This window comes from Dryobates pubescens, chromosome 8, assembly GCF_014839835.1.
Source record: "Dryobates pubescens isolate bDryPub1 chromosome 8, bDryPub1.pri, whole genome shotgun sequence".
NCBI classification, from domain to species: domain Eukaryota; kingdom Metazoa; phylum Chordata; class Aves; order Piciformes; family Picidae; genus Dryobates; species Dryobates pubescens.
The window spans coordinates 21,132,582-21,160,064 of record NC_071619.1 but is presented as its reverse complement, the minus strand read 5'-3'; the positions used below and the strand labels follow the sequence as shown (position 1 = coordinate 21,160,064).

The window sequence follows — 27,483 nt, the reverse complement described above, 5'->3', positions numbered from 1 at the left end:
GTGCTATGAGATTTGATATAGGTAGGGAAGGTGCTAATGGGAACACTGCTTCCCCAACTTCAAACAGATATAATAAAATCTGGGCACTTACCCAAGCTGGTCTCTTGTCTCATCCTGGAATTCCTGTCCCACTGTTACTGTCAAGATGTGAGACAGGCAGAAAACATCACCTTCTTCATTTCTCCCTAGAGATCTGTGAAGGCTCAGCTTCTACACTCAGCCAGCCTAGCACAGAGACCAGGTCCTAAACTGAAAAGTCAAGGAAATCAGATGGCTCCGCAGTGGTCTTCAGGTCAGAACTTCAGTGCAGCTCAGCATAGTGTAGATACTTATGCCAACTCAAGTGATCTACTGACATCCTTGTCTTTTAAGTAGGTGGCTTTCAGAGTTTATACTTCAAGTTGCTTATCTCTGTGGTCAGAACCAGCCATGTTGAGGTGACACCTAATCATCTCTTCTTTTGACTCTGTGCTCCTGAGAATCTTTTCCTCAGCACAGACCTCAATTTTCTCCAGCAGGCCTAGTCTCCTCAAGTCTCATTTCTTACTAGTGCGCCCTTAAAACATCATAGTTTTGTTTATTCATGACTTGAAATTCAGTCAGAAAAAAATAAAACAAAAATAAAGACTGCATTGCAGTCAAACAGATTTCTATAATCTGGTGTGCTGCATATCTGATACCACTAAGGGCATATATTACTCTCCAAGGCCTTCTGGATATAATTGGTGTACCTCTCATGGGCTGAGGAAATGAAAACCAGCATGGACCTATATTGTCCCAGTGCAGGAGCCAATGAAATGAACCACCTATTAAATTGGCCCCCAAGTTTCTCTTCGCAGGAAGGAAGTTATTTGTTCCAGGTGGAAGCCTACAAGTGAACAGTTTATACAACTGGGACTCCAAAGCCTGACAGTGTCTTAAACTGACAGGGTAGGTACAGCCTTTGATAGGTTTGCCACACCTTAATATCATGGTAAAAGCTGAAGAAAAGCATTTTACCAGCCAGCAGTGTGGCAATTCACCCTCAACCAGAGCAGTAACATGAAGTTCAACACCACTGCAGCCCACAATGTGCCTGAGATACGCTCCCTCCTTCACTTGATGCATTTGCTCTCTCAACAAGTCTCTGCCATTTAAGGATTCAGCACTATTAGGGAAAACCAAATTATTATTAACATTCCCATCCAACTGTTTGGCATCTCACAAGTTACAGACAAGGGTGAGGGAAGAGATTCCGTGTGACCAAGAAAAATCGTGATCTATTTTACTGTTTGTCTTGAAGCAAGAGAGCTAAATTAGTTTTATACATGTTTCTACGATGCAAGAGACTTTTTGGTGTTTCAGGTAGAATGAAAGCACTCGAATTAGTTCACCAATTTGCATAAGTAAAGTAATTTAAGTTATGCTAAAAAGGTATTATGAGCAAAATGTTATTAGTAGAACCCAACACCCTGAAAACACTAGCTACTGAAAATGGTTTTGTCTACTTTTATAAATTATCCAAACATTGTTCCTCACCTATCACTGACAATAGTACCTGAGTGACATGCACTGTGCATTAAATATTTTTATAATCTTTCAGAACTATTTGTATTACAGAGTGATAGTAGATATTCACTTAAGATTTTAAGATGTTAAAAGTTGATAATGTACAGTACCTATTGGAATATCATAGATTAGATTATGGTGGATATCTTCAGGCAATTTTATTTTATATGGAATGGAAGAGTGGAAAACTAAGCATTTGTAATCCAAAAAACTCTGCTCACAATTTGACTTGAAGTGATAAAAGCCAAGAAGTTCATATCTGAAGGTGAACAAAAAATCTTACGCAGTAAAGGACAAAGGTTCAAAATCAGATACATAATATACAAACAGAGGTTGAAAATACAAATAACTAAGTTTGGAAAATGAAACATAGAACCACTAGCCACTGGCTACTGTATCAGAGTCTGCATCAAAAATACAACCATGCACTACCTGTTAGGTAATCTGTGAGCTGAATTAGCAAGCATCTCTACTGCAGAAGTCCAGTCATGCAACTGGTATTTTTGCAGAGAGGATATGAATGAACCATTCTCTGATTACTCTGGCAAGGTAGAAGAGGATATTCTGCATTTCATTCTCTGGTGTCATTAATTTGACATCTTTGTAACTGTTAAATTAACCTTTCTGTACTTCAAAAGTCTGTTTCAGTTCCTCATCTTAAAGATTAAATTCACCCACTTTACAAGGTCTTTGAAAGTCCACAGTGCAACAGATCTATTGATACTCTAGGTGCCCACACTAAGGACAGGTAGCTGGAGAAATCTGTGGCTGTTACAGATTGGGAAGGGGGGAGGAGGGTGGTACTACAAAGATAAATATACCTGAGTTGAGTATTTTGGTATCCCATCATTATTTACTGTTCACTGTAAAAGTGTTATTGCTTTCATTACTCCAGAATAAATATATATAGAGAACTACAATCCTGCCACAGGGAAGAACTGTATCTTCTGTTAACTTCTTGGTCATTGCAGATTACTCGCCCAGAACTCAACTGAACTAATCTTGCCTTCTGCTACTGCACCTAACAGAGATTTTCATGCCATCCAAGTCACAGAAATTTCCTACATTGGCCCAAAAAAATCAAGGTCAGCTTACGTCCACACTCACAGCTATGCCACATGGAAACGTTTTTCTTATTGTTTTTGTTATACAAATGATTTTAAGAGGCATACTGAAAGAAGCAGGCAGTTCTTGCTTTTACCTCCACTGTAAAGAATCCAATATAAATCCACACCACCTTATAGGAGTGCTGTAAGTAGAAATACACCCTTTTGAAAAATCCTATCTACTCTATGTAGTTTTCATTGAGATCATGATAAAAATGTGGAAACCAGACAGTTGGTGATTAATGGACCAAAGCAGCTGCTTGCCACAGTCCAACTAATTTCTGTAGAAGTAAAGAAAATATTGCCTTTTAGTCTACAGAAGATCCATGTCCTAAATGAAGTAGCCACAATGCTATTATATTATCTCTGTCTTTGAGCTATTCAACCGAAGAATACTTTCATAGATTCATAGAATGGGTTGGGTTGGAAGAGACCTTAAGATCATCTAGTTCTAACCCTCCCTGCCATGGGCAGGGCCACCCTCCACTAGGCCAGATTGGTCAAGGCCTCATCAAACATGGCCTTGAACACCTTCAGGGAGGGGGCATCCAGGACCATGCTGGGCTGCCTGTTTCAGTGTCTCACCACCCTTACAGTAAGGAGCTTCTTTCTAATATCTAGTCTAAATCTACTCTCCTAAAGTTTCAATCCATTCCTTTTCATACAATCACTACAAACTTTTCTTATAAGGTCCCTTCAGGTACCTGAAGGCTGCTATAAGGTCTCAGAGCCTACTTTTATACTGTGTTAATAAATAATGCTTAAAAAAAAAAAAAAAAGTTTTGCTAATTGATTTTATCCTTGTATATTAATATAATTTAAACAAGACTACCAAAGCTATAAAATAATACAATTTGTACCTTTTTCACACTAGCATGAAGATTATTTATGATTGAAGGTCACAAACAAAACCACCATCTTGTACCATTCTGAAGAAAGCAACAAGAACACTAACCAAATATTACAGAAACATGTGGCAGATTGTCATGGTAGGACCAAACAGCCCCAGCACAAACCCAGACAGACACTAAGGTGTCTAGATATGGTCCACCTCATCCCCCTCCTTCCTGCAAAAAGCCAGGGTAACATGGGAAAAGGAACAAAAGGGACAGGACTATGCATGTCTGGTAAACAACCCCATAGCTATGGTAAGGGCATGTGTTCTGGCCACAGCCTGGCAGAACCCCTTCCCATTGGGTAACTATGTGCTGGTTTCAGTGCCCTATTGGCCCAATCAATCTCAGGCAAGATTTATATACAGGCTGATTTCTAGTCACCTGTGCCTAGCTCAAGTCTTGCGGGCTTGAACCTCCTTGGACATTGTCTGGCTTGAAACTGCCTCGAGTTGCATAGCCTCAAGTTGCCCAGTCCAGCACCTGGGATAAAGCCATGAGCATACACACTGCAAGCCACCAGAGAAGCGACGAGCTTAGGAGTCAGAGCTAAGCCTGCTTCCCCTCGTGACCAGGATTTTGCCGTGCCTCAGTTTCCCCAGGACAAAGTAAGGGCCTGTCACGATAGCGTCATTAACAGCCCACTGTCCACTAAAGCCAGACCAGCCGTCGACAACCGCATGGCCATTCCTGCCAGCAACAGCTGCACCTGGTGCAGCTGCCCCCCAAAGCCTCTAATACACAGCAGCAACACTCCCTGCTTGGGTACAACCAGTTGAGTAATTAATTCACTGCCTCTTTGGCATAACTGTTCTTGTTAAGTCTCCCCCACACACACTGTGGTCAAGCACCATTTCACTCCGGGGGTATTCTCTTTCTGTTATATTCCTCCCGGTTTGCATAAAATAGTTAAATTGCTGTAGTTGCCCAAATACTGTGCATTCCCATTGTAAATATATTCTAACTGTACATTGAACCTTTTGATATGTTTTAGCAATTTTCATATTATTAAAAGGTGATTAATACTGCCATATCATTTATAAATAAAGGAAATATTATATCCCTTCGACACAAATGCTAATTCAAATGACTATCTATCCTCACTACACACATGTTGTATTATATCATTTCACAAATTTGAAAATCACTGGAGAAATTAAAAACCTTGAAGCATGTTTGTTTCTGGTCACTGAGTAATGTAAAACACAGAACTTGCACAAGCACCAGCATATATAATTCTGGTTCTAATTTAATTAGGGAGCACAGCACCCTAAACACCAATGAGATGATCCTTTTGATTTGACTATGCTATTAAAAAAGCAAGACACATTCCATAATGTTAGAGCTTTTCTATAGAGAATGAGAGATTAAGTTCTTGTATTTTCATGCCATGGTAATGCATGAAAGCATTTGTTATCATATCCATCATATTGTAATTGATAACTAAATACTAGGACCCCATTTCTGAGATGCACAGCTACACAAGTTGCACACACTAAAGGGCAGAACTGGAAACGGAATATAATTGTTGTTAACTCGGCCTAGTCTCTGTACTTCTGTAGCCACAGTTTAGTAAGTTTACTTGAACAGACTGCTTATTTACTATAAGGACTTGTGACCTTGGCCAAGCTCCGGTTGCCTTTCATCTCTGCTCCTGGAACTAAAAGTAGTTCATTTATCAGAGTTGTGAGTACCTGAATGATCAGGAAAAACTCTTCACACTTGTATGCTTCCACCTACTTTTCCATACACTGAGGATATGAACTTTCTGTGAATGAAACGGGGAAAAAAAAGACATATGGGTTTTAGAGGGGGGAATTACATTAAAGGGTAACTCTCTGCTCAGCTAATAAAAAATAAAATTTACGATTAGATGAAGTAGGGCCTGTGCTTAGCTATTTCTCGTTCTTAGTCTGCTTTAAATCCATTAACATTTTGGGGAACAAGAGCACTGGATTTAGTATCCTTAAAAACATATCCTTACTGAGACAGATCATTTTCACAAAGAAACTTCCCAATGCAAAATTTAATTATTTTTCATTGTTGATTTCCATAGAACTCATATTTTAAAATATATTTGCTGGGGAAACCAGCAAAAATTTAAAAAAAAAAAAACTAAAACAACCAACCAACAAACAAACAAACAAACCCACCACCAACCACACAACCAAACGTCTGAGAAAGTACATTGAATTTTGAAGAATAAATTCTTGTTGTTCAGCTCTTCTTCAGGTATTGGGAGGAGTAACCAAGAAAAAATGCTGCAACAGACACTTTTTTTTCTTTTTTAAACACAGGGAAATTTGTAAGAGCTTGTGTCATTGCTTCATAAGTAACCTTCTCCCTTTTGACATCTTGTAGAGTTTTAAACTTATCAGGTGATATTTTTTTCCTCTCAGCCAACTGGTGCCTCACTCTTTTTTTGTTTCACCAGACCACAAAGAAGAAGTGGCTATGTGCATACTTTTAAGTTAAACTTGCATTTCCTCATGTTTAGCACATTTTCTTCCTCTTCTTCTCTTTCCTTACCTCCAGGTAAGCCACATAACACAACAGTGAGCAAAGAGGTGAGATTCCGGTTGAAATGATGTAATGCTGAAAATTAAATTTACACACAAGTGTTCAGAGTCTGGGTCACAGCTGGGTCACTCCTCTGAGTGGGAGGCAATCCAGCAAGGAGCACTGGATAATGATTTCGTTATGCTGAGGCCCCTTTCATGAAATATAGCACAAAGCTCTACCTTCATATCTGAATCTAATCTAATTCAATGGGTATAACTATTGAGATTGGCTGTGTAGTAGTAAGAGGTTATATTATTTTGTTACATTCTGTAGTATGTCTTCTGTGCCTTTCAACCTACTAGCACCCAGAAATAACCTTTCAGTAACAAAACCCTTACCCAGAGATAGTGGTTTAGATAAGGGCTGGCTGGCTGAGGCTTTTTACAGAAGACAGAAGTGGAAATTTTTTTTTTCTCGTTTCCTGAACAAAGAAAGGAGTTTGTCTTGGTTGTTTCTGCATGTTCCACTATAGCCAAGGCTATTCTTTCTTCGATGTATTTATCCACTGTGTTCATCTGCATCCAGTTATAGGTAACACACACCCTTTCATAAACTCGAAATGAGCTTTGAGTTGAGCTTTCTGTAATGGCTTCTAAGTGGGTTCAATCTTGAGATGTTACAAAGCGCCCGCAGAACTCCTCTGCCCAGATATGAGTAAACAGGCCTTCACAGGAAACATAGGCTCATCCAAGTGATTCAGGCTGGTAGGATAGGCTTTTCCAAACACCTGTGAGTCTTAAAAACACAATCACATCAAAAGGTAAAATAACCTGTACCATTTCCTTTTGCTATGCCAGTCATTGGGCTCTTTCACATTGCATCAGGAAAAATTTTGCACTCCACCTTCAAGGTTTCCCACTGCCACATGTCAATTCTGCAGTTAGCCACAGGCTGACAACCACGGCACCAAGAGAGTGGCTGTCAGGGCCATTTTGCATGAAGCACACACAGCTCCTACCCAGCGAAGCCCTAATGTGTTGATTTACAGAGTCCTTTTGGCTGACATGGGAAAATGAGTCTGGTCATGGTTGATTTAACATTTTATGGGCAAAGAGTCAGCCTGCTATAGTAAGTTGGACTACTGCAAACATTTTACACATTCACACACAGGTCCACAGGAGAAAATATTCAAGATACAAGATATATATTCAAGATACATATTCAAGACACATATTCAAGGTATATTCAAGAAAACAGTCAAGTGGTTTTGATGGTCACTATGCTTGAGCTCTGCTAAAAATATCTTAAGTATCAAAGAAATACAAAGGTGCATATTACAGGCCAGACCTTAAGACTTACTCCGGGATTCCTAGCCTGCAGGTACACAGGCCCAAGGCAGGCAGAGCCCAGTCCAATACCAGGCAGCTGCGGTGGGGCACCCCGGTGAGTCTCACCTACCAGGTGCGGGCCCCACCGCCGGCACGTCCTGTACTTTGCCGCCGTACTTACATGGGGCCGACTACACCAGCCCTTCTCGGCTGCCGCCGCTCCCCACCCGCCAGGAATCGAGGGGCGGGCACAGCTGGCGGGAGGAGCGGAGACGGGCGGCTCCGCCCGCCCCGGCGGAAGTGCCGCGGCCGCGGGACTGCCCGGCGGCTTATGAGCGGCGGGGTCCGTATCAGCATCGCGGGCCGCGCCCTGTCCTTTTGCAGGCGTTAATGGTTGGACCGCCCCGTCAACAGGGTGGGACGGTTTTCCCCCGTAATTAGGTAGAGCAAGTCAACAGCAGAGCGGCCGTCTGACCTGTGCTGCCGCTGGTCTGTGTGACCGAACCGAGCCCGCCGCCTAAGTCGGCAGGTAACGTCGCGCCATACCCGGCACGGAGAGCAGCTCCTCCACCGGGACGGCGACAACCGCTGCCGCCGCCTACCCCACGCTGCCAGCGGCCACCGGGCAGGGTGCGTTAGGTGGGGGGCCGTGGTGCTGGCGGGGAGAGACGGTGGGTTTCTCTGCCCGCGGCGGCTTCCCAGGAGCAGGTCGCCCGGGACAAGCGCCGCGAGAGACGGGGTTGTCTCTGGTCGCGGCGAAGGGGCGAGGGCAAGAGGGGCATAGAGCTGAGGCAGCACCGCAGCGGGAACGCGCGGCCTCGGTGCGGCCGACCGCCCTCTCGTCAGACCCTTCTCCTGCCCGGAGACCGGCGCTCCCTCCGAGACCGAGCAGAAAACGCCCTCTGAAAAAAAAAAAAAACCAACACGTCTGCCGCATTTACCTCGCCCGAAAAGAGAGCGGGGAAAAGCGCGTATGCCTGCATGGGGGTACCAGGAGAAAGACGAGTGTTTCTGTCATTAACCTAATAGTAATTGCAAAAAGACTGCCTTTTTTGTCAGCTTCACCTAATCAAAACCGAATATCTGTATGTGGCACTGACAAAATCAGTAAAACTTCACCTTCGACTTTATTGATCTGAACAGACAGGCAGAGTTTTCTATGGTGTTCAATTTAGGGAATTAAAAAAAATCACTCCGCTAACAGCATTTGGTACATTTCTAACCCATATGTCACCTCAGTGCTTTAAATAATTATATTTGCATGCAGGGAGTGATTCATAAATATGTCAAGATTGTGAAATATAGGCAGGCATTTCAAACTTTCTATTTAAAAAACATGAATTATGGTCACGAAAAATGTGTTCCCATTTAAGGGTGATACGAAGTATTTGGTGTCTAGTACGGAGGCCCATCCATCATATAGACAATAAAGAGAGTTTTTGCCTGACGTTGGAAATTTATGGTTGCCCTTCTCTGCCCTAATAACTCAAGCATTGTGTCAGCCCATGACAGCCTTTGCAGAAAAACAGCAACCCTGTTATCAATCAAAAAGCCCTTTTACATTTTTAGCAAAACTCTGATCATCCAGACACCCTTTTAATGTATATATTACATCATTATAGATCATTCCGCACTTTTACTGCAACTCAACAAAATGATCCATCACTTCAGGACAGACCTGATGAACGCTGATGTAAATTATTTGCACGTCACTAGTACAGTACAAAATGAAAAATGTACTTTAGGTGGAATTAATTTTAGGGTGTAAAAAGCTAAAGATGAAAGCAGTGGGGATTAGAAGAGACCTAAATGCATCATTAGGAATGACTAAATACGAACTAATAGTTAGTAAAATTAAGATTATTTTAACCTTTTTGGATCGTGGACCAAGACTGTTTCAAGAAGATAACCAAGATATATTGCATGCTTCTCCCTGCCCCTACCCCTTGCTCAGATGTAGCTGTCTTGTAATTGCGTCGAGGATTGTTTTTATTTGTAATGTAGGTGTTTAGATAAGGTTAATTATTTGGGTTCGGGTTTGGGTTTTTTTGTTAGTAGCCACATCCTTATAACTTCCTCATGTCTCAGAAGATGTTATTCCTCATGCTGCTGAAGACGCATCTGGTTGATCTGCCCAATATCCATATAGCCATAATAAAATTGTCAATAAATATTCTCTACATTTGGGGTCCAAGTGCTGAAACTAAAAATTGCCTCCGTTTGTGTGCCATAGTTAATTTCTAAAGGATTACTCTAACCAATATGTGCTTAGTTGATACAGTTCTCTCTCATATCCTCCAGGCTTTCAAAGAAGATAAACACAGAGATGCCTTTATGATTGCTGAGATTCCAAGATGAGACCAAGGTGTTACAAAAGCTAAAAGGCTCATCTTTTCACTCTGAAAATCTAGGCAGCAAATACTAGCTTGGGTACATATGTACAAATTAGAGAACTTGTTCACTTGCTTTGGGCACAATCATTTTAATTGTAGTACATTTAATAACATGAAATGGCTATAGAAATGTCCACACACTTAACAGGAAACATACCCATCCTTTCCCATGTCATCACACTCATTTAACTTCCTCTCCCCCTTGCCGTCTACAAAGTTAAGACCTTAAGGCTTATTTAAAATGAACACTGTTTGCATAAGAAACACCTTAAATGTAAAAGAGGATACATTTGGAAGATGGATGTTGGAAAAAGCAACACAGGAGTAACAATTTTTACACTCATACGTGAAACGGCATCAATAGGGATATCTATCAAAGGGCTTAAAAGAGGAAGGGTAATTTTTTTTATTGGGTGCATTCATCTCTTCCTTATCTCAGTGTAACGAAAGGAAGAAAATGAGATAAACTCACTCGAAAACATTTTAGGAGAAGTTTTACTTCCGAAAGCAGTAAGTAACGACACAAATAAACAAAAAAGTGATTTTTTGCTTTAGTAAAAGTACCACTGATGACTGAAATTCACGTTCATTTAAACATGACTATTATTTTGAGACAGCTCCAAAATTATCACTGCTTACAAAATTATGACCTGCATCTCATGCAGAGTAAAATATATATTGCTTATATGTATTAGGAAAGTAATTACATTCATAATGGTAATTATTTTCAAGTACTATGCAAACAGGGGAGGTTTGGAAATGTTGCTTTCTGTTGGCAAGCATTCAAACTATTGCCTTTAATAACATTCTGGACAAAATGCCCCACACCTCTGCCAGATACCTGGGCAGATGCATCAGCTATTCTCTGAGCATATACAGGAATAGTGCTTCTCTGCAAATGTACAAAATCGTGGTACAGTATTTCTGTTAATTCATCACATTTCTTAGCAGAAGTAGTATCATTCTTGGGTGAAAACAAAACCAAAAACAAAATAGAGGGAAACACACCGTTTACAAAAATCTATTGCAATGCATATGTTAATAAAAGCCTTGGGATAGATAGTGAAATTTGAAGCACAGGGCAGACATACAGGTAGCTGAATTGTGTTATGCATGGACATACAGCTCAATCACAACTCAGCAGCTGCGTTTCTGTTAATTAAAAGCTTAACCTTGTTCTAAACGATAGAAGTTAGAGGGTGTAGGAAAGGGGAGGGGGGGGGGGAGGAATCGAAAGGGCCTGTAGGGGTTTTGCTGTTCAGTTTAAAAGACTAAATACCCTATTCCAACATGATCTACAGAAGCTGACAGTTAAATGGCAAGAGAGCAAGCTCACAGAGCAGGCACGCTGGTGCCGAGGTTTCTGCAGTTCCCTCTCCCGAGGGAAAACTAGTCAGTCCAGATTTTTTGGGTGATCCTGACCAGGGTTTACAGCTCGCCAGCCTGACCTGTCAAGCGGATTATTTTAGAGGGAGATTAATAGGGGAGGCGGGCTGCAATAATAATCGTTTTGTTTGATGTGACAACTTTGATAGGCGTTGATTTACTTACAAACTGATAGGCTTTTAATTGAGCGCCTCCATCCAGCTTGAGATGAAAGGAAAACCGCATTGAAAAGCTGCCCGAGTGCCCTCGAGCCTCAATACTGATTAGCCATCTCGACAGTGAATAGTTCAAGGCATTTTCAAACTTTTTTCCCTCTCTCGCTCTCCTCTCCTCCTCAAATATCTGCCAGCCCACTCCTTTTTAAGAGAAAATAAATCATTTCCATTGTGTGCAAATAAAATCGACTTGACATGCTTGCCAATAGCTGATAGGTAAGGAAAGTGTGGACTGGCACTTGTTAATTAATTCCTCCTTTGCTCTCCTTTTTTTTTTTTTTTAAGTTACAATTTTCCTTTGAAAAGGGAGGAAGACGGGTTCCAACCCTTAGGTTTTTTTGTTTGCCTTGGTGTTTTGTTGTTGTTGGTTGTTTGGGGTTTGGTGGTGGGTTTTCTGTTGTTGTTCTTTTGGGGGTTTTGTTTGTTTGTGGGGGTTTGGGGGTTTTGTTTTGTGGTTTTGTTTTGTTTTTTTTTTTTAATAAGAGAATGAAAGCAACAGACATCAAAACTTCAACATGACTGCACAAGTAAATGCCAAACAGAAAACCTTTTGCACGGACTTATTAAACAAAAATACCTCACGAAGGTGAGCAGGACGGAATCTCTCTTCCTCAAGCTCAAGGGAAGAAAAGATCCCGCAGCAGCCTAAACAAAAAACTACGGCACCACTTTCAAGCTGCAGCCTCACTGCCCGATCCTACGTCTGTGCCTCCTAACTCCGAGACCCTCGCCGGGAATCGTTTTCTGCGTGTGTTAAGCGCACTGAATAAGCTCTCATTGCTCAGAAATGCTTTGGAGGGGGCAAAGGGAAGAGATGTCTTGAGGCTGATTTTTTTACAAGCTTCTACATAAAAAGTTTACAGTACTGAGTGTGATTTAAATCTAATTTCAAAGGCTGAGTGAGGGGGGGAAAAAGAAAAAAGAAAGAAAAAAGCTGTCTTCTGAAGTTACTAATTAAATTGCTCCTACGTCAGCCAGAAATATCGGGGTTCGTGCTGTTACCCCTCTCCTTCCCGCCGCTTTTGTCTGTTTTACACATGTAGCGGCTGTCGCCTTTGCTTCCCTGGCTTACAAGCAAAACAACCCCTTCCCGAAATCGCCCTCACCTCCATAAGAAAAGAGAGAAGGAAGGGAAAATAGGAAGGGGGGAGCCTTCCCACAGCTGACTCTACCTTGAGACAATTAATCTTTAGTCTTTCACCCTGGGAGGCAGGATAAATACAACGAGAAAACAGATAGGAGTCTCCCCGGTCCTGTAAGGAAAACAGCTGTTCCAAGCACTTTAATGCAAATGAACACAAATGAAGGTTTCTTTTTTTTTTTTTTCCCCTTCTCTTCCAGAGTTTTACTGCACTCCATTTATCAATTGGACTTGACAACAAAAGAAAGAACTAGGGGAAAACCTGGGGCAGATTCAAGTCACTTCCACTCTATATAAAGGAAAAGGGGAAGCTCCTTGAGGGCAAGTTGTGGGTTTTGTCGGTCCTATTGCAGTATCGGTTTTTATGCAAGATTTCCTTCTCTACGCCCCCACCTTTTAATTTTCACGGTCTTGTAAGATGACCGCGTTGAATGCAAAATGAAAGTACGTCTACGACTTTCCACTGAGAAGTTAAGGCAACGAGCTCTGTGCTTTCAGAGACAATACAGAAATTCCAAAGTTTGATAACATTAATTGTATCTTCATAGAAGCTTAAAAAGTTCTGCATATTTACCCTACTCTGTACACTATATTAAAAGAATAAGTGGTTTTAATAAAAGACAGCAGATATACTTACTTGGCTGCAGTATTTAAAGGTTAGCGCTTTACGAGAGTGGAGAGGCTGGGGGGGAGGTGGGAGGAGAGGGAATATCTAGGAAAACCTGCCTTATGTCTACCTCTTAAGAACAGCAGATCATTAAAGGCTACCTGACACATCTGTTTAGGGACTGAGGGAGATCGGTGTTTCAAGGGAAGAAAAAGGACTTGGTTCAGCAGATACAATCGCGAGAAAGTGAAAGTCCTTCCTTTCGCCTATCCCTTCCAGGATCAGCGCCTGTTCTGGTTGGAGTCCAGGTCAGGAATTGGACGCGACCCCTAAAGCACTTGCCTTGTTCTTCACTTGTCAAACGTGTTTTATCTCTAAGTGACCTTTTTGTTAATGTTGTAGATTGTGTGGGCCACCATGTCAGATCCGGAAACAAAAGTAAAAGATTGATTAACACATTTTGCCTGTGAAAAAATGTTATGGGATGAGAAGGTGGGGGGAATACTGGGATGCAAAGTACAAAGAGAAAATAAAAAGGCAGTCCGGGAAACGACAGAGGGATGTGGATTCCGCTCGGGGCATCCGCCGGCACGGTAAAACCTGGGGTTGAGGGCAGAGGACTCGGTACGCTTCGGGAGTGCATAGACATAAAGCAGGATGCATACCGTATGCGTACCCACGAGGCTCTCAACTCAGCCTGGTTGAAATCAAACATGTAAATAGAGAGATGTTACTTTCGTTAAGGCGAGGAGCCGACTCCCTAGGCCCCCAGCGCCAGCGACCGGGCCAGCCCGGCGGATGCAAAGACGCAGGACTCCTCTTCGAAAACGACGAGGAGGGAACGGGAAGAAGAGCCTGGCAGCCCTACTCAGCCCCGCACCGCGCTGCTCCGCGCCCCCAGCGCGGTGCGGCGCCGGGGAGGGCTGCCGAATGTTGGCACACAAATAGAGTTTACTCGAAGGATTTATTCCGCAATTTGAATGGCTTTTTCTCCCAAAGAACCCGTCTCTCCTTCTGTTTTCCTTCCTCCCTCTCTTTCTCTCTCTCCTTCCCCCTTCAAGTCACACCAGGCTTGTAATCAGCAACAAAAGCTGACATAAATCAAGGGCGGATTGACAGGGGCTGACAAATAACTGATTGATTGCGGTTGGGGAGCACTGACAATTGACGGCGGGGCGGAGAGACCCGAAAGGCGGCGGCGGGCGGTGCGTGACAGCCCGGCGTGTGACGACTGGCCTCCCCCAATCCCACCGCGCTCCCCGCGCCGCCGCAAGCTGCGCCGCAGCGCCCCGGCTCCGGCTTCGGTTGCTGCGGGTGGGGACGTACAGCCGGCGTTCTGCAGGTTCTTGTCTGAGTCTAACCCCGCGTTGTGAGGCGGGAGGGGCCAGAAAAGCGCCCCGCGCCCTTCTTCGGGGTCTGGAGGGGACGCGGCGCGGCGGAGGCCACGGAGCTGTCCTGGCAGGCTCGCCCTAGGGAGGGGAGAGCGCGGGCTGTGCCTGTAAGAGCGGTGCGGGCAGGACGGAGGGCGGCAGACCGTGCTCGAGGCGGTGTGTGTGCAGCAGGGCTGCGCTCGGGGAGGGGGGCGGCGGGGCCGATGAAGCCCTGCGGCTGCTCCCCCCCCACCCCCGCCCCTCCCCCGGCAGGCGCGGCGCCCCTACCCTCAAGGCCGCCTTCGCTTCTGCCGGGCTTTCTGCGTCGGCTGCGGAGGAAGAAAAACGTTCGCAGCGCGTGATGTGAAACACAGAATTAACGCCTAGCCCGTCCTAGGAGCGAAAACAAGGAAGGAGGGGAGGGGAGAGGGGAGGAGGACTAGAAAGGGAAGGGGAAAAAAAGGAGCGAGAGACCATTAAAAACAGAGGAAAAAAAGCCCCAGAAAAGGGAACGTCACATCCCCTTGACCCTCCAATCACCTCGGGGTCCCATTTGATTGGAAGGCGGCAAAGGCTTTAATCTCAGACTAATTCAGCTGCTTTTGAAGTGAGTTTCTTTGCCAGATCCCGGGCTGGATGGGCAGCGGCTCGCATCACAGCTGAGCGGCGGAGGCGAGCGCTCCGCGCCGCGCCAGCCGGGGGAGCCGAAAGCGGCCGAGGGGCACAGCGGCACACGCTCGCAGCCCCCACTCCCGCCCCCAGCATAGCCCAAGGATTACTCGGCTTTTTTTCCTCCTCTTTCTGACCGGCCGGCTCCCCCTTTCCCTCCCTCTCCCCACCCACGCCCTCCCCGCCAGAGAGAGCCACGGGACATTTTATGTTTGTTTTCCTGCTCGGGGAGCGTGTGGCTTTTTCCCCTCTTCGCCTTCACAAAGCGAGTAAGCGTTTCCAAGTGCGAGCGGCGCCACTTGCCCCAGTTTTCATGCGAGGTTTTGGGTCATGATCACATCGCCCTCGGTTTCTGCTATAAGAGGTAGTAAGCGCAGCAGCAGCCTCAGCGAGCCCGGAGGCAGCCCCCGCCGCAGCCGCAGCGCCGCCGACCTCGCCGGGCCGAACGGGCACACTGGGAATAACGGCAGCAGCAGCAGCGCCGCCGCCAAGCCCTGCTTCCACGCCGTCCCCCCCTCGGACCCGCTACGCCAAGCTAACCGCCTTCCTATCAAAGTCTTGAAAATGCTCACGGCGCGGACTGGACACATTTTACACCCCGAATACCTGCAGCCTTTACCTTCCACGCCTGTCAGCCCTATCGAGGTAAGGACCTCGGAGCCAGCCCCGACCCCCCGGGTCTTTCTCCCCTCCCTGCCCGGGCTGTCGCTGTGCATGGCGTCTTCGCCAGCCTCCCCCGGAATTCTTTCTTGAGCCTTGAAATACGTTTACACCGGGAAACGGGCTTCTTTTGGTCTAGAGTTAGTGCAGGGGACCGCTCCTGGTTATTGTTTGCATGTTTACTGCGCTAATCTCTAATTCCCATATAAAATAACTTCAAAATTTTTTCCTTTTTTTTTTTTTTTTTTTCCCCCCTTTCCCTTTCTTCCCGAAAGAGAGAGAGAAAGGGTGAGTGGAAGGAAACGACCCACTCTCTGGGGTCACGATCCGGCCACGCAACTAAGCAGGGCTCCGAGTACCAAACAGCCTTGCTGCTGCAGGGTGCGTTTTGGCCGGGGGTGGGGGGTAGGAGGGAGGGGGGCGCAGAGGGACAAGCTCAAGCGTGGGTGCGGCAGGAAAACTATTTCAGCAACCCGACCGTTCCCTTTCAAGTACCGACACGCGTCTGTACTTCAGGGGGCCTATTCGTCCGTTTTCTCCTCTGTTGAGGTTTTTGGCGCCCCTCTGCCTCTCTTGCTGTTTGCGGGACCGAAACTCGAAACGAAGCGGGTGGTGGGAAGGCTGTATCTGTGGGAATGAATTATTTCATTAAGGTCTTTGTGGAGTGAGGACACCCCTCTCCTCCGGAGTCCGACTCGTTGGCTAACTCGGGCTCTGTTTATAAATAGTGTCAGCAGTCAGGGCGCAAAAATGCTGCAGTCGCTACAGTTCACGGGCGGGTTTGTGTGCCTGCACAGCCGGAACGGCGGGAAGGCAAGCGTCGAGTCGCCGAGTTCATGCTGCTCCCCCCGCCCCCGCTGCCGGAGAAGGGGTGGGCGACGCTGAAGGCGCCCGCGGTGGGCTCGCAGGGATACGAAAATCCCCAGCCCTTTTTAAAGGCTTTGTGTAAAATGGTGCATGTAGGGAAGGGGGCTGTCAGAGTGATGAGTGAGCACGAAATTGTTCATTACTTCCAGGATGTTCTCTGCGAAAACGTACGGGACAAGTGTTCTAGGTTTACCCGGGGGTTTTCTTAAGACTCCGATTAAACCTCTGTCTTTTTGTGTCCCTCTAATTTCCGCAGCTGGATGCGAAGAAGAGTCCCTTGGCCCTTTTGGCACAAACTTGCTCGCAGATAGGGAAGCCGGACCCGTCCCCTTCCTCCAAACTCTCTTCGGTCACCTCCAATGGCTCCGGAAGCGACAAGGACTCCAAGTCGGGCCCCTTGAAGCTCAGCGACATCGGCGTGGAGGACAAGTCGAGCTTCAAGCCGTACTCCAAGCCGGGCGCAGAGAAGAAGGAGCCAGGGGCTACGGGCTGCACGGGCGCCCCCGCCGCGGGGGTCGCGGCCGGGGAGAAATCGGGATTCCGGGTGCCGAGCGCCACCTGCCAGCCGTTCACCCCAAGGACAGGCAGCCCCAACTCCAGCGCCTCCGCCTGCTCGCCGGGGCTGCTGCCGGCCGAGGGCAAAGGCGTTGAGGACAAGAAGGACTCGGAGGGTTGTGGAAAAAGCGGCGGCTCCGGCCCAGAAGGAGGCCCGGGTACCACCAGCATCAGCCACAGCCGGATTAGCGTGAGCTGTGCCGGGATTAACGTGGAAGTCAACCAGCACCAGGAGAGCACGCCGGGCTCCAAACCCATCGCCTCGGACTCCGCCTCCTCGTGCAGCAGCACCACTGCCACCTCCTCCACCTCCGTCCTCGGCTCCGGCCTCGTGGCTCCAGTCTCCCCATACAAGCCGGGACAGACCGTCTTCCCGCTGCCCCCAGCGGGTATGAGCTACCCGGGGACGCTGGCTGGAGCCTATGCTGGCTACCCACCCCAGTTCCTGCCGCACGGAGTGGCCCTGGACCCCACCAAATCCTCCAGCCTAGTCGGGGCCCAGCTGGCCGCTGCCAGCAGCCTGGGCTGCAGCAAGCCGGCAGGGTCGAGCCCGCTGGCGGGCGCGTCGCCGCCGTCGGTGATGACGGCGAGCCTGTGCCGAGACCCGTACTGTCTGAGCTACCACTGTGCCAGCCACCTGGCAGGCGCCGCTGGCGCCTCCTGCGCCCACGATCAGGCCCTCAAATCTGGATACCCCCTCGTCTACCCCACCCACCCTTTGCACAGCGTCCACTCCTCGCTGACCGGTGCCACACCACCCTCGTTAGCTGGTCACCCTTTGTACCCGTACGGCTTCATGCTCCCCAACGACCCCCAGCCACACATCTGCAACTGGGTGTCAGCCAATGGACCCTGTGACAAACGCTTTGCGACCTCAGAAGAGCTACTTAGCCACTTGCGGACCCATACTGCCTTCCCGGGCACCGATAAACTCCTCTCCAGCTACCCCAGCTCCTCATCACTGGCCAGCGCAGCAGCCGCGGCCATGGCATGCCACATGCACATCCCCACAACAGGCGCTCCGGGCAGCCCAGGCACACTGGCTCTGCGCAGCCCACATCATGCGCTGGGACTTGGCAGCCGCTACCACCCCTACTCCAAGAGCCCTCTGCCCACCCCTGGGGCCCCTGTGCCCGTGCCCGCTGCCACCGGACCATACTATTCTCCCTATGCACTCTATGGGCAGAGACTCACCACAGCCTCAGCCCTGGGGTACCAGTGAGTGCGGGCAGTGGGGCTTTGACACACAACACTGAGTTTAGCAGTGAGGGAAGGAAGCCCTGAAAAACTTTATAAAAGTTGGAAAGAAAGAAAAGCAAGTCTGACTTTTTATAAAATAGTGTTCATTTGAGGACTGGATCCATGAACACTGTATTTATTTATGTTAGCTTCAAGCGGGACAACGAATCATAAAGTGCATTACTTAACTGAGCTCAATAGGTAAAAGTGGAACACCCATTGTAGAATATAAATAAAAAGATAGAGGTCTTCTCTTTAATGTTACTTTAAAATTGCTATGATTGTATTGTACGTTCTTATTTAATGTCTCATTGAAACAAAAATTTACATGCATGTTTGTTACTAAAAACAACTCGCAATTTGTCAGTTATAATTTCAAATTGCAATTTTATTTTTAAGGTGTATACCCTTGAAAGAGAATTGGTATTTTTTTGTATGTATTCTGGAAGAAAAAAAGAAACACCCAAAAAAGCCCAAAAACAAAACAACAACAAAAATCTATTCCAAAAACCTCATTTGCCTTATTTTGTTCTTTAAAAGGAACACTTAACTATTTTTATTTTTTAAGTCTACCCTGTAAAAAGGGTTAAGTAAGGTTTACGTCATGTACTAAAATAGACAATGTATCGCTTTAAAGATTAAAATTCCATATATTTGATGTATTAAAAGGTTTTAGTTTTTTTGGTTGGGTTTTTTTTTTTTTAAATATGCTTTGTTTCTGTTATAAAACCTGAGTAGGTCTTAGATGGAGGCAACTGCTAATTTCTCCTTAAGCGTTTATTCAATTTTAATTAAATTTTTTTAAGCTTTTTTTTTTTTTTAAAAGCCTTTTTTAATTATTATTTTATTGCAACCCCGGGGCTCTTAACAAAAAAAAAAAAAAGTCAACAAAAAACCCCAAACAAACCAAAAAACCCAGGAAACAAACAGAAAACCCAGAGGGAGTATTTTTTTACCTTCAGCAGAATTCCTAGGCACAAAATGGGAAAACAGAGACTCAGTTAAATATCTTTCACTTTTCTTAGGAAGATTAACTTTTTTTTTTTTTTTTAAATGTGTTTCAATTAAAGTACTTCATTCTTTAGAAAGAAATGGGGAAGGCAGGACTTAATTGTAAAAGACTTAAGAAGATTATCTGAAAGCTTTTTTACAGTGTAATGCGTAATTATTTGTCTTTTTTTCTAAACGAGAAGTTCAGAAGCAATTAGAGAAACGCCGTTTGATCTCGTCCACTTACTGGCAATTTCTTCAGTTCGTACCGCAGCACAAACGATCATCACGTAAAAACAAACAAACAAAACTACCTCACAGCTCAGAGAACTCATTTTCTTTCAAAAAATGAAGGGAAGGGGGAAAGAAAGAAGCCCATCCATTATCTGGTCCGAGTTTGCTCTTTACTGAAGTACAGTGCCAAACTCGACGTGACGCCGAGAGGGGTTGCCCCTGCCTGCCCCGCGTCTCTGCCTCCCCAGCTCGGGCTTCCCAGGGCCACCGCACGGCTCCGGCTCGTTCTGAACCCAGGTAGGAACAGGGGCTGCGATGGAAAAGCCAGAGCAGCTACCGAAACTGCCGAACGACCCATTGCCGCCCAGATAGTAGAAAAAGCGATACCCAAGCGCGTAAAGGCAATGCCAGTGAAGAGCTTAGCCCCCGCGGTCTGCCAGGCGCTTGCTGGGAGAGGCTCAGGCAGAGCCCAATACCTGCTGTCCCTCTGCTCCCGCTGCAGGCTAGTCCCGCACCGGCCCCAGCGCGACACGCTGCCGAGAGAAAAGTTGCAAGCAGCGACTTTGCTTGAAAAATCACTGGGGTTTCTCTTTCCTTCTGTACTCCTCCGATATAATTACTGTTCAAAGTTTCCCGTGGTGCCCAGATGCTAATTAGTCTAATACATTTACTCCAGATAATTAGTGAAAGTTAGCGTTAATGTGAAAAAGAGAGAAAAGCCACAAGCTAATGAAGCTCTAGCGCTCGCCCGGCCGTCCATGCACCCCGTGAGGCGCGGCGCTTCTGCTAGAGCCTGGGCCGGGCCCGGGGCAGGACTGCACACGGGGACTCCGAGTCTGGGCCGCGTTCGGCTCAACTGAGACGCTGACCCGAAAGCGACACGGCAAAAGCTTTCTAGTTTACCAAAATGTGTTGGGTTTTTCCCCCTTCCCCCTTTAAATGGGAAAGGCACCTCTGCCTATCTCTGCTTCAGGGAATGTAAAATGAGCTCTCGGTGTGAATTGAGAGTTAGAGAAAGGGAGGGGAGGGCACCAAGTTAACTTCAATAACAAAATAGGAAGCGGATACAAGCACAGCAAGTAATCGAAAGAAGGGTTTTGTGGGTCGTGGGAGGTGGTGGCGCAGGATTCAGCCAGCGACTCCGAGAAAGGCAGGAAAAGCTAGCAGCCCTCATCCCACACTGCACACCCCCCGCCCTCTCCTGTGGCCCGGCTGCCGTGCACTAGCAGCGCCGTCCAGCCAGCCTGCTCTCGCCGCTTCGCTATTGTAACTATCCTTAATTTGACGAAAATTACATTTCGGGCTCCATATGGGTGTGCAAGCGCCTGCTACAGATTTGCCGCGGTTAAAAAACACCAGCAGCGCACACGGTCCTCTTCTGCTCATGTATTTTACAATTACAGATTTCCAACAGCTGCAGCCCGTACTTCGCTAGCTGGAACCCATCAGCTATCAGGTGTTGCCGGGGCTAGTCTAAAGAGAGCGAGAGAGGGATTTCTGTGTCCTGGAGCCACAGGCAGTCCTGTGGATTTCGGCTCTAAAAAGTTATATACATAAAGATTACTGATGCGAGCAATGAAATGAACGCTGAATGTTATTATTCCTGTTTTGCACAGATACTGTCCCCGAGATTAATGAAAAATTAAAATAGCTTGGTTTACCCATGTAGGGTGGTGGTAAGGAGGTCTCTCTTCCAGCCTTTTTAAGTATTTGACCTGGCAAGTGTCACCTAGGATTTTGATATTAATGTAGGAGATTTGCCTCCCCCCCGTTTCCCCCTCCCCCCCCCCCCCCCCCCCCGTAATAGGGATTGACTTATGAACATTAATGTTTTTAGGTAAAAGGACTGCATTCGTTATTTTTTCTCCAACGTTCATACTAACTGGATGGGTTGTGGAGTTGACAGCAGCCGCTGGTCCATGCCACCGAACTAAAATAATTTCACAGTGAAAAACCAGCTTGAGAGGACAAGCAACAGAAGGGCAAACCCCATCAAAACCTGAAACTCTGATCAATCTGACCAGAATCAGGCATACATTAGTTTAAATTAAACAGTTTCATTTTTCTCACAAATCTTTTCTGAACATTAAACTCATGTAATATTTAAATCACCTCTTGTCAGATGCTAAGTGCAACTGAAGAACCAAAACAAAAAATAATGCATTCCCATCCCCTCTCAAAGGTTTACTCTGGATGCCACTTCGACAAAATACTTCTGATAAGCAACGCTTAGAGAAGAAAGGTTCTGTTTATCTTATCTGGGGGGAAATGTAATTACACTAGTTTTATGAAACAATAAAACATCAGACACCACAGACAGCAAAGGAGTTTCTGCAATATATCTAAGCCTATATGGGCATATGTATCTTGGCTTACGCACACAAGTCCACACCGAAACACACAGATATGCATTTGCTTGCCTGATTTTCAAGTGCAAAACCTATGCCAGAGCTAAAATGCAAAGATTCCTCTGTGAGGGAAAAGCTTGCCTCAGTGATAAGAGTCTCCATTTTCTAAGACTGGAAAGTGACCCGCTACCCATCCACTACCTTTGGAGCTACCCTCAGTGCAACCAGCGAAGTACACGTAATGTGCTGGCTGGGGCTAACCCTCTTCTCTGTTTGTGCTGAACTGCTCACATCTACAATTGAAGTCACCTAGGCAAGAGTAGTCCTGAAAAGCTCAAAATCTATGAAACAAAAGTAAATGTGCACTCCTGTTTTGTAAAAACATTGACCAAACTTAATTATTTCATAGAGAAGACAGACAGAAATGCTGTCTTGCTTTAATACTGTTTGCTCTCACTATAGACTTTCGGTAGAGCGCCATTTAGGGGTTTTGTTTGTTTATTTTGTTGGTTTCTTGGGTGGTTTGTTTTGTTGGTTTTGGTTGGGGTTTGTATTTGTTTCTGTTTTTTTCCTTTTGGCGGTGTTTTTTTTTGTTTGCTTGCTTTTAAGGAACGAATCTGAAGGTGGAATAACCCTGGAGTTACCAACATCAACTCTATTTTCCAGCCAGATTTTGGGTATAATGTCAAGCATTTTTAACCCCAGGCTAAGACCCCTGCCTCACAATTCTCCCTGCAACATGGAGTGCAGCCCGTACTGCTTCACTAACAGACCTGCAGCAGGAAGACAATCAGTCCTGACTGGAGGTGCCTAATACCTTCTCTCTCTCTGTTCTAGGAAATGCAGTTCAGATTGCCCTTTTTATTTTTAAAAGTAAAATTTTGTTGTGATGATGTATAAAAAAAGACAGACCCTGAGTCCACATGCTCCTATGCCTTTGGAGTCGGAACGCTTTGGCAGCAGAGGCAGGGCTGAAATTTGAGCAGGTTATACCTTTGAGCTTGTACATAAACACAAAAAGATTGTCTTAATGGTGGGTATTTCTTCATCGAGATCAACTGGGTGCTGCTGCTGCAAAAATTGCACCTCTGGTATCTGTGTGTATCCACACAGAACAATGCATAGACTTTGTTCTCTCTTCATGTCTGAAATACATCAATTGCTCCCCCCTTCCAGCCACCCCATCCCCTATGTGAAAAAAAAATAAAATTTGTGCAGGCTTTGAATATTGTAAGAAGCCCCCCCCCCCCCTTTTTTTTTTTTCCCTTCCTTTTTTTTTTAATCTTCAAATGAATTAAAGACAACCTGACAATGCTGTCATCTGTCTTCAACGTCACATCAAGGCAAGAAATAATGATAACAGAGCAGCAGAAAGACGCCCACTGAAACCTGGAGGATATATATACACACATGTATATACACACATATATATCTTGAAACAGTTTGAAAGGGAACTAAATTAGATTATCGTTCTTAGGCTATCGCGGTAAGAATGTGTGGGACTTTTTTTTTTTTAAAAAAAAGTGCTTCATCTTTCCTGTTTCATTTTGTGAAGCGCGTGCTCCTAGATCCATAGCACTTCTGTGGGATGGGGTAAAACGACGAGCAGGCACATTCCTTGATCCTAAACTACTGCGACCAATAGAAACACAAAAAATATCTTCCCTCCCCCTCCATCGTGCAGAGTCTCATTGCAGCTAATAACGAGGGATACTGCCCTCCTGAAGCGCAAGGCCAGAGCGTGGCACATGGATCGCGGAGACCAAGGCGGAGCCGCTATGCCAGGCGGCTCCGCGGCCCTGGAGCAGCGCGGAGGCGCCTGCCCTTTGTCTCTGCGGCCCTGTGAGGATTCGTTCGGGCTCCCGACCACCAGGCGGCGCTGCTGGGCCCGATGGCGGAGACGAGGGCAGCGCCCGTTCAGGAGCGGCTGCCACCGAGGGGCGAGCGACCGCTCTCCTACGGACAGCCGGGCTCGGCCCGGGCCGCAGCGCCCGGCCGGGGGGCCAGCCCAGCACCGCCTCTGCCCGCACCCCACACCCATCTAAATCGCCTACTGAGACAGAGAGAACCTCCGATCTAATCCTAAGAGAGGCAATGCAGCACGAATGGATTTAGCCAGATCATACTAGATAGGCCGGGCTAAACAACAACCGTGCTGATGGTGGTTGCTTTGCTGTTTTCTTTTAATCACGCTTGTAATCTCCTTCACTCTGAAGGGTAAATAAATTGCAGTTGTATGAAAAACAATTGGTGCTACATGTGTTCATAACAGATGGGATCTTATCACAGTTTAACTGTAATAAATTCTGACTCCTGGAAATTGTATTCTTTATGTTAGATGCCTCTTTCCTACTGTATTAATAGGGCTACAAACTTCTGAGAGCAAGCAGAAAACTTTGCGGTGCGAGCGTTGTTCAAGAGCCAGGGCATGCTCCTGCAGCCTTTCTGCAATCAGGGCTTTTTCAAAGTTTCCTTGAAAACGCGTCTGAAAAATCTAAAGGAATACAAACCGCGGGCGCTTAAGAAGGGAAACAGCTGATTCTTCCGCAACATCTACTAAAACTAACGGTAATAGTCCTTAAAAGACATGCAAAAAGCCTAAGAATGAGCCCTGGCAAATGACAGATCATGCTTTGCTTTGCAAAAAGAAACTGTCGGAAGAAACCTAGCCGCCGAGGAAGCCGAGATCAAACTTTAGATTAATGCCCCTGCGCGTCAGATCGCAAAATTAAAAAATAAATTTGAATAACCACTGAAAGGATAAAATTATAATAATAAATTGTCCATATTCACTGAATCTGCGGGACTAATTATTTTCACCATCTCGACTTCCCATTGCTGTTTATCAAGTCGTAGGATAAATGCTTGTAAATCCATTACACTTCCATAAATTCTTTCACTGCTTTCTTTTTGGCCAATGCTTTTGCAACATTAATTGATTTTATTGTACTTTCTGAAGTCACTGTATATTAACAAGCAAGTTTGCTCTGAAAGGGTTGATTTTTTCCATCGTTATATGAAACCCGTGAAAGGGAATTACTGAAGCTACTGCAGACTGTAGTCTCTTTCTTCCCCTGCTGTGATCTTGATGGCAAATGCAAACTGTAAATTACAAGTTTCTAATAATCTACGCTGTTACAGAAAACAGCCTCTTTATCGCTGGTGAAAAATTAGTCTAAATCCAACCACTACGTTTCCCCCACTGCTTTTAAACGGGAGGGTGGCATGAAACACTACTGTGCAATCGAGATCAGACAGACTGAAAAACACTTTGCAAGTCATTTACATTACTGGATGGACAGCAGTTTTTTTTTTTAGGAAAGGATTTTCGATGTATAACTAGAAGTTCAATGCAACTTAGAAGCAAGTACGTGGACTCCAGATTCCTCAAATCCTTCTCCCTTTTTCCTCAATCACAGCAAGAAAACTGGACCAAACCAGCCTCAAACTGATTAATGATTTCTCACTTAATACCAGCTGATTTTCAGTTCCTTTACCTGTCACGCTAGCCCCATGATCATTATTTAAAAGTGTTAGAAACTAAAGTTTACGTCCCTTCACCCCGCGTAGTGCCCGGGCAGCCGGGCTGCGCAGTCGTGCCACTACCCGGCGGGGCCCGGCACTCCCGCAGCGGCGAGGCTCCTGCCTCCGCGCGGCCCTTTACAAGCCGCTTCCATCCGAGGTAACGAGTCGGCGTACCCTCTGCCGGCAGTGTCCTTCGCTTCAAAGTACCTCAATGACGCAACAGTCTTGTAGAATGAATAGGGATAATTACTGTAGATCACAGAAGACACGCGGAACTGACTTTTCCAGGTAGGACAGCAGAATGCTGGTAATTACGAACCTATCTTTCGAATTACAGGTTCAGCATTTGTACCCTATCCCTGTCTGCCCAGACGTAATTTACTACCCGCTGAGACATCTTGCAAAGGTAAACGCATCGGGTGCTAGTAATGCCATTATTATTTATGCTGGGATGAGGAGGAGGGGGAAAACAAGCAGGGAACGACCGAGAGCTGCTCCTTGCCCCGCGTCTAAGCCTTTCGGGGCAGCGGGTGGGTGGGTGGGTGGCCGGGGCGCAGGGCAGCAGTCATGGCCCAGGACGCACTCCAGGGCCAGCCCTGGGACCTGCAGCAGCACGGCCCCACAGTGCTTTGCCTCTTATCCGAGGCAGGGTCCAAAACAAAAGCTGGGGCACCTCCTTGCTCCCCAATTTCCTCCATGTTGGCTCTCAATAGGGCAACGCTGCATATCGATGCCCTGGCCCGAGCAGCAGTCACCGCGGGACCCTGCCTGCCAGGGAAGGTCTTGCCGCTGTGGCAGTGCCAAGAAAAGGACCGTTTTGAGACATTTGGCCTTTTTTCGAGGTAAAGCGCGCTGTTTAAGAAAGGCCATCACTGCAGTTCATCTACTGCCACGGCTTTAGAGTGGTCAGTTCAGCTGAACTGGAACAGATAGCCCAGGCATACAAGCACCCATTCAGCCATCCCAATACCTAAACTTGCAGCTGGAAATAACATGTTTTATTTTCACTGAAGTTAGTAAGAATCAACCCAGTCTCTCAAACACAGCCGTGCCATCTTAGAGCTGCAGGGAGATGTGTCCCCTCTTGTACAATTTAGAGCCCTTAAGTCTCTCTTCATGGACATGTATTTTTTTTTTTGCTACCAAGAAAGGCCAACTGCTACCACCATCTACTGCACTTTTTCTCCATGCTTCAAATACTTCTCTTGAGGCAGAGGAATCCATATCAATTCCCAGACCCAAAAGGTTCCAGACCCTCAGTTCTCATTTACTAGATTTCCTGATCACCAAGCTATACTAATGTGGGAAAAATCTCCACTCCCTCTTTGGGAGACATTCAACTTTGCATAAAAATGCACCAGGCCAGAGGGAAAGAGAAAGAAGGAATAAGACTATTTAGCATACTGGGTATGGTGCTTGCCAAAGACTAGAGCTCAGGTCTCCCAGTGCCCGTATTTAATCATGTTCCCATCTACCTATCTAGTTTCTCTTTGTTCAAGAAAAAGTTTTAAACATTCTACACATACATTAAAAAGAAAAAAAAAAAGGTACCATTTTCATCATGCCCTTTCCACCCTAGATGGTAATTAGAGAAGATGATTCTATTCAGGTGGAATAGGAAAAAAAGAATACAGTTTTGTAGCCACCAAATTATTACATAATACATGGAATACATAGAATAAACCAGGTTGGAAGAGACCTTCAAGATCACCGCGTCCAACCCATCAACCAATCAAACACCACCCAACAACTAGCCCACGGCACCAAGCACCCCATCAAGTCTCCTCCTGAAAACCTCCAGTGATGGCGACTCTACCACCTCCCCAGGCAGCCCATTCCAATGGGCAATCACTCTTTCTGTATAGAACTTTTTCCTAACATCTAGCCTGAACCTCCCCTGGCGCAGC

General features: G+C 45.9%; 1 protein-coding gene across 1 annotated transcript; it reads left to right on the top strand.

The window, feature by feature from the left end:
• Positions 1-14,837: 14,837 nt before the first annotated feature.
• ZNF503 (zinc finger protein 503) lies at positions 14,838-19,125 on the top strand. The gene is made up of 2 exons (XM_054163838.1): positions 14,838-15,803; positions 16,942-19,125. The coding sequence occupies exons 1-2, from the start codon at positions 15,489-15,491 to the stop codon at positions 18,460-18,462; spliced, it is 1,836 nt and encodes a 611-aa protein (XP_054019813.1). The 5' UTR covers positions 14,838-15,488; the 3' UTR covers positions 18,463-19,125.
• The last annotated feature ends 8,358 nt before the right edge of the window (positions 19,126-27,483 follow it).

What these genes read in the sequence shown, in the direction of transcription:
- ZNF503 (XM_054163838.1), top strand. Translation starts at nt 15,489, where the DNA reads ATGATCACATCGCCCTCGGTTTCTGCTATAAGAGGTAGTAAGCGCAGC. An exon ending in CGCCTGTCAGCCCTATCGAG is followed by an intron (nt 15,804 to 16,941) that starts GTAAGGACCTCG and finishes TAATTTCCGCAG; the next exon opens with CTGGATGCGAAGAAGAGTCC.